Raw genomic sequence first — 2,468 nt, 5'->3', positions numbered from 1 at the left:
CTGTTGTTTCAGGAAACTACTGCAGTAAGGTTAAATCATTCGTTTAAAACCCCACCAATTAAAAATGTGGTGAGTTGTCTGTATTTTTATGTCATCTCATTTTTATCTTATTATTTTTAATAGATCCATTTTAGTAGTGTGCATTTAATCTTGCAGTTAAATTGTACACCTATGTATAAAGATTAAATGTCACTCTTTTGCGCACAAGAGTGCAACTTAGTTTCCCCTTTATGCGTAAAGCTTAGCACCAGAATCCTTTAAGCAATTTCTAACTAAATCCCACTACTTTGTTTCAGTTTAGTGACGTATATTTGCCTGTGCTTGATCGGCGTTATCTCCAGTTGAGACGTTTATCAGCCTCTTTGCATGTCACGTGCCTCGGCTCGTCCAATAGCAGTCGGAGTTGGACGCGCACAGAGGGCGCATGGGTATCTGTTACTCCAGATCCACAGCTTCTCTTTCAGTCTTGGGGAATACTAAAAGAGCTGGTAGGCTCCATGTAGGGCGTGCTATGACAGCGTCTTTACTCCTCCATTCTCGCTGGATTGACCCGGTGATGTTTCTGTATGACAACGGCTTGGATGATATGAACAAAAACATGGAAGGATTTGTGGGAGGCAATTTTGCTGCGAATCAGTGCAGGAATCTTATTGCTCACCCGTCTTCTTTGGCCCCGAGCACGACCTACACGTCGAGTGAGGTGCCCGGGTCGGGCATGGGAGAACCTGTCAAACAATGCAGTCCCTGCTCAGCTCAGAATTCACCCGGTGCTTCTTTGCCCTATGGATATTTTGGCGGCAGCTACTACCCATGCAGGATGCCCAAGTCCTGCACGCAGCCCACCTCCTATGGGGAAAAATACATGGACACGTCTGTTTCTGGAGAGGAGTTCCCTTCTCGTGCTAAGGAATTCGCCTTCTATCAGGGTTATTCGTCTGGCCCTTACCAACCTGTGCCAAGTTATCTTGATGTGCCAGTGGTACCTGCGCTGAGCGCCCCTGCGGAACCAAGACACGAGTCTCTTCTGCCTGTGGAGACGTACCAACCCTGGGCAATTACAAACGGATGGAGCAGTCCGGTGTACTGCCCAAAAGATCAAACGCAGTCAAACACCCTCTGGAAATCGTCTATACAAGGTAAAATTATTATTTTTGTCTCCAATATTAGTAATGATTAACCATAGACTATCTGTGTAAAATTTAATTGAAAAAACTTTCAGTCTGCGGAAAAATTGAGGCCTATCGCAAAAAAATGTTTTATCATTAAAACAGATTTATTAAACCCATATGACTTTTTATTTACACGCAATAGTTAGAAAATATTTAATGCTACATAGTCTTGCTACGTTTCATGATTGCGATTTTATTTATTTGCATAAAGAACTTAACCTTGCATGTTCCCGTTCCGGCATTTTCGTTAGTCTATATTGTCTTTAACAAACCTAGCATTTTTTTAAGCTTATTTATGAAACATTTCTCAAATTGGAATTTATCATTAAATTGACGTGTATGTTTTTTGCATCCATCTTAATTTTTCTTTTGATGTACCCCTCAGAGAGCGTATCGGCTGCTGAAGGAGCCTCAGTTCGTCGAGGAAGAAAGAAGCGGGTTCCATACACCAAGGTTCAATTAAAGGAACTAGAACGAGAATATGCCACAAATAAATTCATCACTAAGGACAAACGAAGAAGGATATCAGCTCACACAAACCTTACCGAACGACAAGTGACCATCTGGTTTCAAAACAGGCGGGTGAAGGAAAAAAAAGTGGTCAACAAATACAAGGGTATCAGTTAAGATTTGAAAAAAGTTAAAACTGAAATACCAATGTGGTATAAATGGAAGGACCTTCAACATTATTTATTCTGAAACCCATTCCATCGTCGGTTCTACGTCATGAGATGCGCAGGAGTAACCAAAATATGTATTTTACTTCCCTGTGTACAGACTGTCACGTCACGACATTGGCACGAGGCAAAATAAACTGTTCTGAACAATGTACACATATTCACCACTTTTTAATTCGTTTTCATCTGTAATGTCTTTATAAGAAAAACGTGAACGGAATGTAAACTGCTTTCAACACATTCACACAATGTAAAACAAGTAAGAGACAAAACCATGGCAATTTATGTATTTTTTTATTAAGATACGGTTATTTTCACAAAAACACAACTGTACATTGGAGACTGTGGATTTGCATGCGGCGCTAACTGATGAGTCGATAATGTAAAGTCTTTTACAGTAAAATTATAGATTACGTTTCTCCCCTTTTACACAATATATTTGTAAATAAATAGCCGCTTCCAGGCACCTTGCGAAATATACACATTCCCATGTGTTATTGCAGATAATATGCAAATAAAACTTCCCATATTAAGTGATAGACATACACATTTGAATCTTGTTAATTACTCACAAACCGAGTCAAAATATTTAGAACAGCTAATCTATTATTTTGATACAGTT

The 2,468-nt window shown here is 39.6% G+C and overlaps 1 protein-coding gene across 1 annotated transcript; it reads left to right on the top strand.

Annotated features, from left to right (window-relative positions):
- Nucleotides 1–279: 279 nt before the first annotated feature.
- hoxa13b (homeobox A13b) lies at nucleotides 280–2,000 on the top strand. The gene is made up of 2 exons (XM_055209637.2): nucleotides 280–1,136; nucleotides 1,555–2,000. Exons 1-2 carry the CDS (start codon nucleotides 425–427, stop codon nucleotides 1,794–1,796), a joined length of 954 nt encoding a protein of 317 aa, XP_055065612.1. The 5' UTR covers nucleotides 280–424; the 3' UTR covers nucleotides 1,797–2,000.
- The last annotated feature ends 468 nt before the right edge of the window (nucleotides 2,001–2,468 follow it).

The sequence above is a fragment of the Misgurnus anguillicaudatus genome, chromosome 10, assembly GCF_027580225.2.
Source record: "Misgurnus anguillicaudatus chromosome 10, ASM2758022v2, whole genome shotgun sequence".
In the NCBI taxonomy this organism is placed as follows: domain Eukaryota; kingdom Metazoa; phylum Chordata; class Actinopteri; order Cypriniformes; family Cobitidae; genus Misgurnus; species Misgurnus anguillicaudatus.
This window is presented reverse-complemented; position numbering and strand designations above follow the sequence as displayed.

Excerpts from the sequence above, each read along its gene's own strand:
- hoxa13b (XM_055209637.2), top strand. The coding sequence starts at position 425 with ATGGGTATCTGTTACTCCAGATCCACAGCTTCTCTTTCAGTCTTGGGG. Across the intron at positions 1,137-1,554 it reads CTGGAAATCGTCTATACAAG|AGAGCGTATCGGCTGCTGAA; the intron begins GTAAAATTATTA and ends TGTACCCCTCAG.